Source organism: Megalops cyprinoides, chromosome 13, assembly GCF_013368585.1.
Source record: "Megalops cyprinoides isolate fMegCyp1 chromosome 13, fMegCyp1.pri, whole genome shotgun sequence".
In the NCBI taxonomy this organism is placed as follows: Eukaryota; Metazoa; Chordata; class Actinopteri; order Elopiformes; family Megalopidae; genus Megalops; species Megalops cyprinoides.
The window spans coordinates 9,686,968-9,700,821 of record NC_050595.1 but is presented as its reverse complement, the minus strand read 5'-3'; the positions used below and the strand labels follow the sequence as shown (position 1 = coordinate 9,700,821).

The window sequence follows — 13,854 nt, the reverse complement described above, 5'->3', positions numbered from 1 at the left end:
TGAGGAAGAGCAAGTGAAGCCCCGCTCAGAAGACCCAGATCATTGATTTTATCCTCAGTTTTTTTTTTACCGTGAAGGAGTCCCTTACACCCCAGAGAACCAAGAGCATTCCTCCCCTCCTTGAACAGTTCCAGGAGAGGAGGTTGTCGGGAATGAAGCTGGCTGCCATCTTTGTGGCTCCTCTGTGTTTCCTCTGGGTTGAGGACACATCCACAACTTTTTCCCCTCTCACAACTCAGGGTTGTATGTCTGTCTCTTTTATTTTTTTTTGATAACTTTTCTTCAGCACAAGCAGGAACAGACTTGTGTAGATGGACAGCACCTGTGTGCCATGCTTTTGAAAAAGGTTTGGTGTATCTGTAACTGTATACATTTTAGAAGAATGAGGAGACACTTGAGTGGTTGATCATATCATGAATATTGGCATGGATAGGGAATTGCAGAGACTCCAGTTTGCTGCATATTGTAACAACACTCCCTTGCTGTGCCAGCATTCATGATAATATTCATGCTATACAACAAATAAAACAGCCTTTTGTGCTGTATCGTTATTAGTAAACACACTAATCTCTTAAGTAATGACTAATGTTAGATAGAGCTATTGTCTTTAGTAATACAGGTAAAACAGGTTTTACAGAGTGGGTACAACTATCCTGACATCAGCTAATGAAGCAACATAGAGACAATTATTTGAAACATAAAAAGTTTGGAATCATGTAGCCAACAAGTATCTCAAAGAATTTGTTAAATTAGTAAGCCATCACCACATTTATGTCTGCACATCTGAAATTTGCATCTCTTTTTTGTACAGACAAGATCACAAGCACATGGGAAATAATGTTACTAGAGTGGTAATCTGTTTTGTCATCACATCTGCAATACTTAAGCTCTACACACAAAATTTCATCATAAACCAAGGGGAGCAGTCTTAGACAATGTCTTCAAGGCAATTCGTTTTTGATGGAATCAAGTGATGCAAAAGCCATTATTTTTACTTGTTTTTATATAAATATGTTTACTTCTGAGTACAGTATGATGTATGTCAGGAGGGTGAAAATCTTTTAGTGTACTTTTAAGAGACACTAAGCTGATAATCAAACTTCAGTTACTTCCTGAAAAAGACCAACACGCCTCTATCACCTCCTAGTGGTTTTTACAGAGAGGCTAACGATAAACTGACATTACATTGACTGAGCAACTCCAGGGAAAACACGGAGACCGCGCGAGAGAGGTGCTGTCCAAGTGATAAGGAGAAATAAAAAAAATGCGATGTAATGTTGCCAATAGAGAAAGAGCTAACTGTGCAGGGAAAATGAGCTGAGCAGCCACTGTGAGCTAAGAGAAGATGAAAAAGAGGTGCATTTCCTTCTGTCTTGCTCTAAATATTGTCAGATAAGCCACACATACTTCCCTAAATTCACCCGACTGATGACGCAATTTCCACCAATACTTGACCATGAGAAGTTGCAGATCCTGCCAGAGGAGGCGAGATGACAAGAGTTGGTGGTAAATGTCAGAAACTGACCTCTCAAATTACGTTTTATAAATAAAAAAAAAAACTTTTGTTAATAAACAGTTTATTATTAACACTAAATTAATAGAGGTCATCACTGGTAGTGAATGTACATATACAGATGTCTCAATATATATTTCTCTCTCCCTAATATTTGCTGTGGATTCTACATTCTAGTTCTTTTTCAGAACTGTTTAGGCTATATCATTATGTTTTTTATTCCCTTTTTTATAATGTAGTGTTTAGAGAGAGGAGGGGGAGAGGGAGGGAGGGTATGTCTTATGTCTTCACACCCCAACATACTTTGGCAAGAATAGATTGCTCCTGTCATAAAGACAGTTTGAATGCCTTAATCCTTGAAGTCAAAACCATAAATCCTGTCGCTACTAGCAAACGTATGTTAAAGACAGGTTTGCAATTATAACTTATGATCACGGGATTCGGTGTTTGAGCTCTTTTGGGCCGAGAAGGGAAAGAGAGCACCGCCCTCTATTGGCAGGGAGACGTTTTTTGATGATACAACTATGACTTTAAAAAAGCATGAAAAATAAAACTAGAATTTTTTAGATGCCCTTATGGCCCTTAAAAACGTATGGCGTTCCTACGACACTTATAAAAACTGCACTTGTCCATAAATATAATTTAGTTATTTTTTGGTTTTGCATTTTAAGTTAAAATTGTATTCGTTTATTACGTTTCTATATTGTACGTTTTTATAATGTGAAGGTTTATAAATGAGAACGAGGCAAAGACCACTGAAAAAGATCGAATATAATGTCAGGGGTTTGAGCGGTTCTGAGCAATTCTGGAGTTTCAGGTGTGCTGCGTGCCTCTGTCAGTTCCATTACTGGCCAGATGAGGGCGCAAGGCGACAGGGCAGCAGGCGGAGAAGACGCCTTATGGGTATTTCCCTGAAACAGCAGGCGATGAAAAGCGCCTTTTAAGGGCATGAGATTAGCGGTGTGCGTGATCTGGGTGTGTTATCACCGCGGGCGCAGTGCGCCGACTGCTCCCGTCACTCCTAAAGGCGATGTGACGTTACTTCTACCTCTTACGCTCATCCGCAATAAGAGCTGATTTGAACTTTCATTTTATATTTCCTCAACAGTGGTAAAATAGCAATTTCTTGTCACTAACATGTTATAAACAGCTAGTTGTGTAACCACAAGATGCTGCAAAATAATCTTATTTTGAAAAGTATTGGTTTAGGGGCATTACTCTAACCGCCACTTCGATCGCAGAACATTGATTGGTTGAAATGATGTAATAATTGTTCCGACGCAGTATTCGTTGCTCTAGATAAAGGGCGACTGCCCCGTGAATTAATACCTCATAAGGGCTGTGGCACTGTAGGTTGGTTATGATGTCATTATGTTTTGCCATAAGAAGCCTTTGCACCAACATTTGCATTTAGTTGTGAAGTCAGCTTAAATTTTGAGATGAGGGGAGAAAGCCGTTTGGTTGGTGCTGGTGCTCCTGTGTGTGTGTGTGTGTGTGTGTGTGTGTGTGTGTGTGTGTGTGTGTGTGTGTGTGTGTGTGTGTGTGTGTGTGTGTGTGTGCGTGTGTGTGTGTGTGTGTGTGTGTGTGTGTGGATGGGAGGGGTTGCAAGTTAAAGCTTGCACCATACCAGTCAATGCCAAACAGCCTACCTGACTGGCCTATGTCCCACTGTGTGCCTGTTGAAGACATGAAACCATGGTGGCTCTGAGGTGCAAAACAAAAACACAAGGAAAATGTAAAAATAAATGCTTGCTGTCAGATACGAAACACAGAAACAAAACCCTGAGGCTCTGAGGTGCAAAACAAACAAACAAAAAAGTAACCTCCACAAACAAAAACTTGCTGCTGTGGTATGAAATACAAATACAAAAGACTACTCATTTGGGATATTGCATCACACTGATCCCAGTATCATCAAATTCTCAGCGCAGCCTGCATTGGTTAATTGAAGAGTAGGTACCTACACCGCCCACTTTTCGTGCTGCAAATTTTGGTGAATGATTGTTCTGCTTTAGTCAGATAAAAGAGCAGAATCTGGACATTTTTGCTTCTTGTTTAGTAAGTGACAAGGTGGGTAATGACCGTGTCACTTCTTCATAATGGGTGTCCGTTGTGCCTAAATTCAAAGGTACTGGGAATGGTATGACAAAATTCCTTCGTGAGAAATCATTCAAGATTGTGTTTTGCACTTTAAGGTGGGAAGTTTTTGTTTTTGCATTTCACGTATGAGGGACGCAAGTACTTGTGTTTGTGTTTTCTTTTAGTATCTGTGCTTTTGCCCCTCGGAGCCACTGTTAGAAACACCGCAGAAGGCCGCGCTTTCCCTGATCGACTCCTCTTGGATGATATATCATGCTGAACCTGCACAACTCAGAGACACCTCACTCTGCTGACATCAACCTGACTGCTCTCTCTCTGAGTCAGGTCTTCCGTCCCATAACAAAAAATCAGATTGTCTTTTTTTTTTCTGTGTCAAGGTGGGCAGCGAACTCTCCGTAAAAGGCATTGCTGAGCTGGTCGGTGTTTGCGCGTCTCTGTGGGTTTGTCTGCGTGTTGAGACACGAACCTCCCTCTCTCTCGTGTCTCCTCTTCGCTTCTGCCCTTCCCCCACAGCCGTATATGGTGAAAGTCTCCCTGCTGAGTGGCGGTTCAGGAAATGGTGTATTCTTCATGCTGTGTTTTTGAGGAAGTGAAAAGATGAGTTGTGAGATGATTTTGGTGTGTGGCACTGCGTAGGGGTGCTAACTCTATTCTCGGGCACACTTAGTTACAGTCACGCAATGTGTTGGGTCCTCAGTGACAGAGACCCCGCCACCACCACACACGCATGCATGCACTCCTTTGCTGTGTTGTCATATAATTATGATAGCAGAAATAATTAAAAAAGACCCATATGACTTAAGTATTATTTACTATAATCATCTACTTTCTTCATGAACCATTATTTGAAAGTGCTGCTTCGTGCTTTAAAGTTGTAAGCTGCCTTTCTTCTTTTGTTTTGCCCCTACTGTAGACTGCACTGCTGTGGGCCCATCCCACATTGCATTGGGATGCAGCATCCCAACCAACAACCTGAACAGGAAAGATCATATATCTGCCACTCAGTCACTAAGAAGCACTTACTGTACCAGCACAGGCCACTTCCTCCGCCACTTCCTGTCAGGCTGTGCTGCCAGCTCAGGCCACTGCCTGCTCGGGAGAGTTCCTTTGCAAGAAAGTTTCGTTCTCTTCATCCTCTCTCTCACCCTCTCTCAAACACACACACTCACTCACTCAAACATATATATAAGAGGTCTTTGTGGACCGAATGATGTCATCGCTTCATCATGTTATGAGCAAATGATGTCAGCAGCCAGCCTCTGAGAGCAGAGTCACAGCTCCTCCATGATGCGGCTCTCAGACTCCACACCCTGTATTTAGTCTTCTGGAAAAGGGAAAGCCATTCACTTCAGCCCCACTTTGTTTAGGGGCTTATGGGTAGTGTAGAAATTTACGACCTCATAACCACTCTTGTGTTTCAGACACTCTCAGTCAGATGACATATTCTTCTGACCTTTTGTCAGCGACCTTTCATCTCATCCTGCAACATGTAAATAACAAGCAGTAACTATCTAACTGGGGTCGCTGATCCATGGAGAAGAGACTTTGGAACAAGCTTAATTAAACACAATGTGACAAGTATGAGAGATAGGCATAGGGTAGAGGAGGCGAGACAGAGAGAAGGGAAGCTCCAGAGTCCTTAACCTAGACTGCTTCAGAGACTCTTTTCAGGACTCTTTTTACAATAAGTATCACTTCTGCTTTTGTTTGAGCAATCATTAGAGCAAAGCTTCCTCCTCGTCACACAGTGTCCTCTACCACTCCACTCACAATGCACTCTGGGTTCCCATAGACTTCAGGCATCTCAATAGACAGCCTCTCTGAAGGACCCCTTTTGCCTGTCTGCTTCCCTCTCCCATAAATTTGCATGACAGTTCACCCCCGCTCTGCCCAACCCAACTGACAGACCAAAACTACTCTGCCTCCTCTAAACAAGACAAACCTATTCATGTTCGTATCTAACTGTTTTAATAGACCCTCTCTCTCACTCCATAACTGTGTGAAAACTGGTCAAACCTCATAAAAGCAGACAGCAGGAGGCTTATGGATTACAGTCATTAGGCAGTCAAGTTTACATCTGATAAGAAAACTGTGGGAGGAGAGAAAGGAGTGAGGATGGAGGCAGTGGGAGCGGGGGTGGGGGGTGTTGTTATTGACAAGACTCGGAGAAGTGCAGCTCGTCCAGGGAGCTGTGATTGGCTGGGTCTAATAGTAGTGGTGGCCATGGCGACAGAGACCCCCTTTAAGCCCCAGTCATTGTGCGTGTTCCAGCGCATTGCCCAGTCCTCCCGATGCTCCTGGGTTACCAGCATTCCCAGTGTCTCCAGACCCCCGTAATGGCGCAGTGCACTCACTGATGCAGAGTAACATTCACTCTGCACATTCCTCTTACAGAGGAAGAAAAACTTAAATGAATACACGACCACCCCCCAGGACAGATAACACACACACACACACAAACAATAAGCAGACATAGATACTGCGGAGGTTGAAAAAAAGTTTATTCTGAAATAATATGAGATGAATGGTGCCCTTGGGCCACCATGATCTTTTCCCACTACATTTCTCAAAACACAGTAAACCAAGGGTAAATTCTACAAGGAAAGAAATTTAACTTTTTTTTAAAAACATTCCTTTTGGGTTTCCATCTGAAAGAAAGACATAGGCTACACTAGAGATAGACTGTGCTGGACTCTGCTGACTGACAGGGTAGTGAGCACCGCCCTGTACAGCTGTGTAAACAGGAAGGTAAAATGCTTTGTAGGCTGCAGACGGGAAGACCGTCCGAATCCGGGCACCTGTATGGGTGACAGCCACAGCCAATCACAGTGCAGCGTACCAGCGCACAGACCTCCCTCTGCACCCCTCTCTCTCCGGGAGATTAAGGCAGTAACCACTGGGAGGGGAGGGGGGCAGGGGTTGGAGGAGCCGCCAGTGCAGCAGACTGACTGCCACTCCAGGGGTGTGTTGACACACTACAGCCTCAACAGGACGAGACAGATGACATCCAATCGGGAATATCAAAATCCCGTTAAGGTGGCAGTGCAGAAACACACCCCGGCTCCAGGAGAGAGTGTGCGTAGTCGATTTCACACTGGCAGCGGAGAGAGGTGTGCGCTAGTTCTGAATGTGTGACAGAGGGGCATCACCCCTTACCCCTCTTCCCCCTGTTCCCCCAGGCTGTGGTGAAATGTAACCCCGCCCCCCCTCTCCCACCCCGCACCCGTAGAGAAGCCCCTTTCCCTGCTCTACTCCGCCTGGGCGTCGTAGTTGGCCCCGCCCGCTTTCTTCAGCTCCTCGCGGATGTAGTCCTCCTCCAGCTCGCGTGCATCGCTGATCATGAACTCCTTCGCAAAGTTCTGCAGGAGAGCACAGGGCAGCGTGTCAAAACTGTGCGTGTGTGCGTGTGCGTGCATGCCTGTGTGTGTGTGTGTGAGTGAGTGTGAGTGTGTATGTGTGTCTGTGCGTGTTTGTGTGCGCGTGCGTGCTTGCGTGTGTGTCTGTGTGTGTTTGTGTGCGTAGGCATGTGCGTGTGTGCATGTGTGTGTGTGTGTGTGTGAGTGAGTGTGAGTGTGTGTGCGTGTTTGTGTGCGCGTGCGTGCTTGCGTGTGTGTCTGTGTGTGTTTGTGTGCGTAGGCATGTGCGTGTGTACATGTGTGTGTGTGTGTGTGTGGTGGTGGGGGGAATTTCGGGTGTGCATGTGTGAGTGAGTGTGCATGTGTGTGCTTCTGAACATGGGAGTCAAGACGGTGTGTCCAACATAATCACTCAAGTGACAAAAACCCATGATAAGCCATATCAATGTAAAATACCACAACAACATAAATATGGTTAATTACTTTAATTATACATATACATTATAATTTTTATTTAAATCATCATTTGTGTTTTGAACAAAAAAAACAATTTAAAAGGGAAACATATTTAAGAGTATCACCTCACTGGATGATGACAGATAGTTTTGCAAGCATTAGCAGTTAGCTAAACCACAAGCCAGTTTTCTTTCAAAACTACATTTCAGCTGTACTTCCAAATTACGCAGCATGCAAGTTAAATTCCACCCACGTGCATCAGACTGGTTATTACTTCAATCACAGAAGCTGGGCAGGTGTATGCAAGTGCACACACATACAAAGCAGAGCTGCTCTGTCTGCTCAGAGTCCTGCAATGGACTGAGGTGTCTATGGAGCAAATGCAGATTCACACATGCATGGGTGTGGGTGTGCATGAGAGATAGGTGTGGAAAGACAGACTGCAATGAAAATGAAAAAGAATGAAATGAAAAGTAAGAGGGGGAAGCAGAGAGAGAGAGAGGGGTACAGAAAGACAGGCATGGAAACAGAGCCCCATTGTGTTAGAAGTGTCCGTGGTAATTCCCGTGACATAGCTATTCAGCACAGCCACACACAGAACAGTGCTTGTGTGTGTGTGTGTGTGTATATATATGTGTGTGTTTGTGAGTGGGGGTAGGTGTGTTTGTGTGTGTGTGTTTGTGAGGGGGGGGGGGGGGTGGTATTTGTTTGTGTGTGTGTGTGTGAGAGAGAGAGAGAGAGAGAGAGAGACACACACACAGAGAAAGAGGGGGAAGGGGTGTTTACGTGTGCCTGTATATGTGTGTGAGGACAAAGTGTTTGTGTATGTAGTTGTGTGCGGGTGTTTGTATGTTTGTATGTGTGTGTTTGTGTGCTCGTAAGAGTGCGTGAGGCTCACCTGTACGATGTCTTTCACTAGCGTCTTGTCAGTGCTGATCTTGGCTCGCTGCAGTCCGCTCACATTCTCGCCAATCCAGGTGATGAGGGTGAACTTGGCCCGCTTGCTCATGGCATCGCCCGTCGTGATCCGCACAAAGCCGAAGAGACGTGCGTCATCTGAGAAGAGACCGAGGGACAGCTGTCAGTCGCTTGTTTTTTTTTTTTTTAGCGGTCCGTCTTCGCCGAGATTTCCGCCCTGACGTTGAGGATCTCCGGACCGCCAGTGGAGCGAGGCGCATCGGGAGGGATAAATGGGCTTGTGGGAGTTTGTGTGAGGCTGAGGTAAGCGGTGTGAATACGGGAGTCGTCAGGAGGTTAGGGCCTCGCTACTGGGCAGCTTTGGCTACACTCCAGTTCCAAACAAGAAAAAAAAAAAACAGGGAGAGAGGGAGGAAAGGAGGAGGTATTCAGGTCAGCGCTCCCAATCAAAAGGACTGAAATTAGTGTCCCACACTGGAGTTGAGCAGCCTACAGAATGATCTTCTCTCTCACTCTGTTTCACACATACATACATACACACACACACACACACACACACGCATGCAGACACACATCATCAGATATATGCACACCCCCAGAGACACGTACACCATCACAAATAGACATATATATGCTCAAATAAAATAAAAATCATAGAAACACAATCAGACTAGCAAAATCAGACTACAGACTATCAAAAAACCACCATCATAAACACACACACACACACTCATAATAGCTGCATATAACAGTGAGAAAAATAAGGAAGACATTGAGTAAATTCATGTAGCCCAGCCAGAGGGACGTGCCCCTCCCTTAACCTGTTGCCTTCTGAATGCTACTGGCGTCACCAGTCTGATAAGGCCAATCCTACCCCTACTGCACCAGCCCTTGGTGAAGTGGCTCCACTTCAAAGCTGGACGTTAATCAAACATTAATCTCTGTTAATGAATTAAAGTGTGTGTACATTACTCAACATGAAGGTGACTGCCACTTCTAGCCTCTACATTTCCTTTTCAGGACCGCACGCACGTCACCTGACTCAACCAGGAAACACCTCCTCATTCAGCTCTCGATCAGGACTCAGTTTCTTCCTCCTCCTTGCCATGTGCGTCTCTGAAATACTCCCTACACTCACTTCCTCTTTGCCCTCTCACCCCGCTGTTCTCTTTGTGCTAACCGACACCATGGAGAACTATACCGAGAGTGTCGCGCAGCAACACACCAACTTTCAACATTTCAGATTCAGGAGAAAAATTCTGTGCCTGCATTATTGTGCAACTTTCTTTGTGCAGGGCGATGTGGAAGCAGCTCCATGAAAGTGAAAGCAAATTCCAAATGTGAGCACCATGAAACAGCTCGACTTCTACGTTTTTTTTACTTTTGACATCCTCATCGGTGTCATGCATCTAATGATGCACATCTGCCTTTTGTCTGAGAAGAAAATTATCCATATATTTATTCTTTTTTTTTATTCAGTCTTAACAGTGTGGTCATTCTGCTTCTTTGTAATTGCTTATTTAGATATTTATCTCTATACCTACATATCTTATCTATATCTATGTATCTATATCTATATATTTACAAAATTCCTAACCCTTTTTTAAATTAATATGTACTGGCCTCTAGGCAGGTCCTGCAAACTGTTTGAATTTATTTACTTGTTTATTAATTACTTTCTTATTTAGTCTGACAAATATATTTATATACTTTTAAATGTACTATTGTATTAATTTGCTTGTTGCTTTGTCTCCTTTCCTTGTGCCTGGTTTGTTTTTTATTTTTATTTTTGTCTCATTTGCCTGTATCTGTTGTTCTTGTTCAATGCAAAATTCCAACAGAGATTTAAAAAAAAAAACTGAGGTACATCATGTTGCAACACAGGATGCTCAGGGCCCAAATCCTCTCATCACATCCTGTCTGAAGACAAGGGACAGCTAAAGCGAGGAGGCGGGTTGATGGGCCAATGAGAGCGACGCATCCAAATTGGGCAGGATACCCACGAGGGAGGACAACCCTGCAGCTCTCACCTCATTTTTCTGACCGAACAGCAATTGATTTCTGCTCACATGCACAAATCAGCACATTTCACTTCTGCTGGTCAGATCGCGATGTTGTTTTTAACAGAACATACAGAACTTGCATGAAACTGGAACTACATGCCCCTACATCCAACAGGAAAAGACAAGACATTTCAAATCTGTAAAGATAGTTCTCTAGTAACCCCACCCCCCCAGTATTGGTGCGAGACACCAGGGACTGGCTGCAGCCACGCCCAGCTGTGACTAGCGGGGGTGAGAGAGAACTAGAAACTGAGCTTGTACAATCAGACTTTGCTCAGGAAGTCATTCCAATTCCACAGAAGTGGGATGTGTAAAAGGTGCGCTTGTCGGGGCAATAGCTTCTGTCAGACTGAATGCCAGCCATTTAGATAAGGCACCTTGGAATGCGACAGTCTATGGTGGTACATTTCAGTCAGACGCACACTTCGCCGCCGTGTTGCCTTTATGCTCACGATCTGCGGGATGTATATCATTAATATTTTTTCTATATCCCCGTGTTAATTAAATAACTATAATAATTAAGATTTTAGGGGTCATGAAGTGAGAACTATAGGCCTAGGTAAACAAGGTAGCTTGCTAACTACACTTGGCTAAGACTGAGTGACCATTATCATCTACACGAAACGCACTGAATTTGCCTACTTTGCTCATTGATTGTATAATTCAAGCAATGTGAAGATGCAGATCGCCCTCTTCATTGTTACAAAGCTTAGTGTAATAATCCAAAGCCCGGATCCCTGTAAACTCCAAACAGCCCTGTCAAAAACCATTGTTAATAATAATAATACTCTGTGGAGGAAAAGGTTGTTAGCAGATTAGCGCCCTGGCACCGCGCGTTACACGTCCGGAACAGCTACAGGGAATGACACGCATACTAAAATAAAACCTCAAATTCGCTGCTAATCGCTCTATTCTAAGCCTTACTGTAACTGCTTCCAACTCGTGAACCGCAGGGGTAAGTCTACATGCGCATATCAGAAATACACATTTTGGGGCGAAATGGTCAGCACAGATACGCCATTAATATTCAGACGACTTGGCAGTGAAGTTCCGTTTGCCTCATTCCCAGGGGTATTCGTTGAACGCGTCCATCACCCGAACAATGCAGAACCGACGAAGATCAAAAGAAACAATGGGGCAAAGTCATGTATGCTATATGCAGACCTGTTCAATATCGAGATTGTACATAATTCATTTGTAAATTGCAGACATCAAATATTGTTATATTCTGCAGTCTTACCTGTACACTGTCTCTTAAACTCCTCGTAATCGGTCCCCTGTCCCCCAGGCACAATCGTGGAGCCGTCATACTTAAAGGAAGCCCTTTAACAACAAGCAATATGTCATAAAATCTTCGTGAGATACACAGAAACCCAATATCAATATGCACATAACTGTTGCCCCCGACTGTCACATTTCGCTTGGACGCGCAATTAGGTCCGAGTTCCACCCGCCGGGTTAACAGTATTGTAGCCTACTGTTTATGCGGAGTCCGGGACGGATCCGCAGCTCTTCAGGGTAGCAACACATTTAGAGACCGAGTAAAATCAAACATCTATGATCTGGGTCGGAGCTTGTCTGGTGTGTTTTCAGCGTAACATATAACATCACGTTTGAAATGACGTTATTTGATTCAGATACACTGAGTAATGAATGAACACAGTGGTTTAAAAAAACCAGCTCCCCCAGCGCCAAACTACGACCAACATAATTAACATGACAAAACATACACCTTAATTAGCATGACAATAAACACATAGCACAATTTACATGATACACTAATAAACACTCACCAGTTAATGTCTGTGTTATCGTCTCTGACGAGATTGTAGGCTTCTCTGCAAGCTTCCTTATCAATTCGCGTTGCCATTTTGTCGTGGAGGTTCAAGCAGTGAAACAAATGAAGGAGAAATGCGAGGAAAAAAAACACGCACGAGGTAAAATAATAAGTCCTGTAAAGCTGAAAGAGAAGGAAGAGTCCCTAATTCCACAAACCGGAGGACGATTTGTGCAATAAACGGTAGCGTTATAGTCTGTACCGTTGAACCGTAGGGGACGGGGGAGACTGCACTCAGGAAACGCAGAGCAGGGAGTCTTTTCTCAGTGATCAGAAAAAGCGGATCTTCTTGCAGTTCTATTCATTTCCTATAGCCGGCTTTTGGGCGTTGGTGATTATTCGTCAATCAGGTTGCCGTACGAGAGAAACGGGGCCCCACGAGACGGAATTCACCTCCTCCTAATGGTAAACCAGGGGATAAAGACAAATTAAATCCGCCCTCTTCTATTGTTGAGATTTGCCTAGGTTCGCCTGCCACTTACTGGACGATCGTTGCACTGCAATGTCTGTTTCCTCGAATAATATTACACAGTCTGGTAGTAATAAATAAATTATTAACATAAAGGGTAACAGAAACAATAAGCCGTGGCCCTTGTGAAAACACTAGGATGTTCATAGCATAGTAACAGGTGACTCTTGTCGCGGAAAAAATCTTAAACGCAAATGTTTTTGGTGCAACAATTGTTTGTTTGTTTGTGTGTGTGTGTGTGTGTGTAAGACTGGACAGGTTGTGCCCACTGGCGCCCACTCGTTTATTTCTGCATCATATGTCACTGGGAGTGTCGTCCAATCAAATGAGAGTGCAGTGTCCATTACGTGAGAAGAGAGAAGGAACATGGTCCTTTTCGTGGCTGCGCACCCCCCAGAGAGCAGCCATATGTTTCTCAGATGAGCGACCAAGAAAAATATCGAGCTTAATCAATGGAAGTGTATTTCTTCCCTTTCAAATGAGCCATGTTTATGAAAACGTGTTACTGAAAGTTAGTCGTAGACGAGTGATTTCAGAATGGGATAAAGCGCATCAGAATCAGACATCATTATACTAGTTACTAGCCAAACACTGCAAAATATAAAATTATTCATTTGAAATGAAGTGATTAAGTAGTGCAGTAGGTCTAACGGGTTTTCTTTTAACATAACCGCACCCCATAACAGGTCTGAGGTCACATTGAGACTGATCCAGTGGTTAGACAGCAACGCTACTTTTTTGGGGATGCACTTACAAAGTCTGGATGTGGTCTTCACCCAGGACAAAGGAATGCACTTTTGCAAGACTGAGTTGACTGGATTTAGAGATATTGAAACGGCTTTGAGAGTTACGCCTTTCTTCGAAATCCAGTCAGCAGATATTTTGTCAACATTACAGTATGCTCTAATAATATGGAACTTCTAAAACTATGACGTAATGTGACTGATGATGGTGAGTGTTGCGTGTGTGAATTCTACATGGCAACATTGACAACATTGAGTTCCGGTGATTGTATTTTAGGCTGAATAACACAAGGACGTAAGTTACATGTATATAGGCTACATTGTACATTGCTGCGCGACAGAGGTAAATGGTATGTTTAAATCAGTCTTAGAAACTGTGATGGCATGGTTCCCATAGAT

At 43.9% G+C, this 13,854-nt stretch overlaps 1 protein-coding gene across 1 annotated transcript; it reads right to left on the bottom strand.

The window, feature by feature from the left end:
- Window positions 1–6,098: 6,098 nt before the first annotated feature.
- On the bottom strand, window positions 6,099–12,910 carry cotl1 (coactosin-like F-actin binding protein 1). Its single transcript, XM_036544527.1, has 4 exons — window positions 12,200–12,910; window positions 11,647–11,729; window positions 8,324–8,481; window positions 6,099–6,972 (listed from the first exon to the last, which is right to left on the bottom strand). Exons 1-4 carry the CDS (start codon window positions 12,274–12,276, stop codon window positions 6,862–6,864), a joined length of 429 nt encoding a protein of 142 aa, XP_036400420.1. The 5' UTR covers window positions 12,277–12,910; the 3' UTR covers window positions 6,099–6,861.
- Between the last annotated feature and the right edge of the window lie 944 nt (window positions 12,911–13,854).